A 1,251-nucleotide genomic window follows, 5' to 3' on the forward strand; every position below is an offset into this window, starting at 1 on the left:
GGACGAGCCCCGATCGCGGATCGTCCTCGGCCCGCCCGGAGAGGACAGCCCGCCATGCAGGAGCCCCTGCTGGGAGCCGAGCGCCCGGACTATGACACCTTCCCTGAGAGCACGCCCACGTCACCGGGAGAGAGGGCGCAGATCGGGTGAGAATCTCCAGGCTTGCGAACTGCGGGTGGGGGCTGGGCATGGCCTTGGTTCCCTCCAGCCCGTGGCTGGGTCCTGCCCCAGGCCTCTTCTGAGTCAGTGAGTGGCCCCGGGAGCTGATCTTCCTCAGGGAAGGGGCCACCCAAGGGAGTGGGGCCCAGCTCTCAACTGGCCCAAACAGGGAGGCAGGGCCCAGAGCCGCTTAGCTGAGATGACACAGCACGCCATGGGCAGGAGAGCTGGGGGCAGAGCACAAGCTGGCCTGCAGAGAAGGGTGCCACACCAGTGTCTCAGCCACAGACACCGGCACACCCGGGAAGATGGGGTGGGCTGGTGCCCAGGCGGCGGGGAGGTGCCAGTCTGACTGGCCCTGGACCCAGGTCTGCATGGTGTTGTCCCTGAGCTGGGGTGTCACTGGGCCCAGGGAGGGCAGTGATTTGGGAAGGGGAGACTGAAAGGCCCTGGTCCTTTTGCCCCCATCACTAGGGCCCCGCAGAACAGGAGGGTGTTCCTGGCCACCTTCGCTGCCGTGCTGGGCAATTTCAGCTTCGGGTATGCCTTGGTCTACACGTCCCCAGTCATCCCCGTGCTGGAGCGCTCCTCGGACCCCAGCTTGCATCTGACCAAAACCCAGGCATCCTGGTTTGGGGTGAGGACCATGCTCAGAACTGGGAGGGCCTGGGCAAGAGGAGCAGGGACCCACTGAGCTTTGCCCCCAGTCGGGGACCCCCAGAAGCTCAGCCTTGTGAACCTCTCGGGAACCTGGCCCACCCGCTCCCCGCCCATTCTGGCTGCAGCCACGTGGGGTGTGGGGTGAGGCCGGATGATTATTCGGAAATGAGGAAGTATAGAGTCAGCACGAAGGAGTGGGGAGGAGTGGGGGGGGGGTCCCCTGAAGGTCGCCACAGCTGGGCTGCCACGGTCAAACCCACACCTTCCGGATGGATGGGGCAGGTGTCGACAGGAAGAGGCACTGGCTGGAGCAAGGAGACCCAGAACTGACTGTGGGTACTGGGGAGAAGGCCCCAGAGCCCCAGGGTTCTAGACTCGTAGTCTTTTTTCTTTTTCTTTTTCTTTTTTTTTTTTTTTTTTTTTTTTTGGGGT

General features: G+C 63.1%; 1 protein-coding gene across 4 annotated transcripts in view; it reads left to right on the top strand.

The window, feature by feature from the left end:
- Positions 1-6: 6 nt before the first annotated feature.
- The window catches only part of SLC2A6 (solute carrier family 2 member 6), a 10,870-nt gene continuing 9,625 nt past the window's right edge, over positions 7-1,251 (top strand). For 2 of the 4 annotated variants that reach the window (XM_027766606.1, XM_014582457.2), the window contains exons 1-2: positions 7-146; positions 634-796. In XM_027766606.1, the coding sequence (XP_027622407.1) occupies positions 55-146; positions 634-796 (255 nt within the window). In that variant the 5' untranslated portion in view covers positions 7-54. Of the gene's footprint in view, positions 147-633; positions 797-1,251 lie in introns of those variants that run through there. The other 2 variants (XM_014582458.2, XM_027766607.1) reach the window with 2 other exon arrangements.

The sequence above is a fragment of the Tupaia chinensis genome, unplaced genomic scaffold (assembly GCF_000334495.1).
Source record: "Tupaia chinensis unplaced genomic scaffold, TupChi_1.0 Scaffold143602_1, whole genome shotgun sequence".
Taxonomy (NCBI): Eukaryota; Metazoa; Chordata; class Mammalia; order Scandentia; family Tupaiidae; genus Tupaia; species Tupaia belangeri.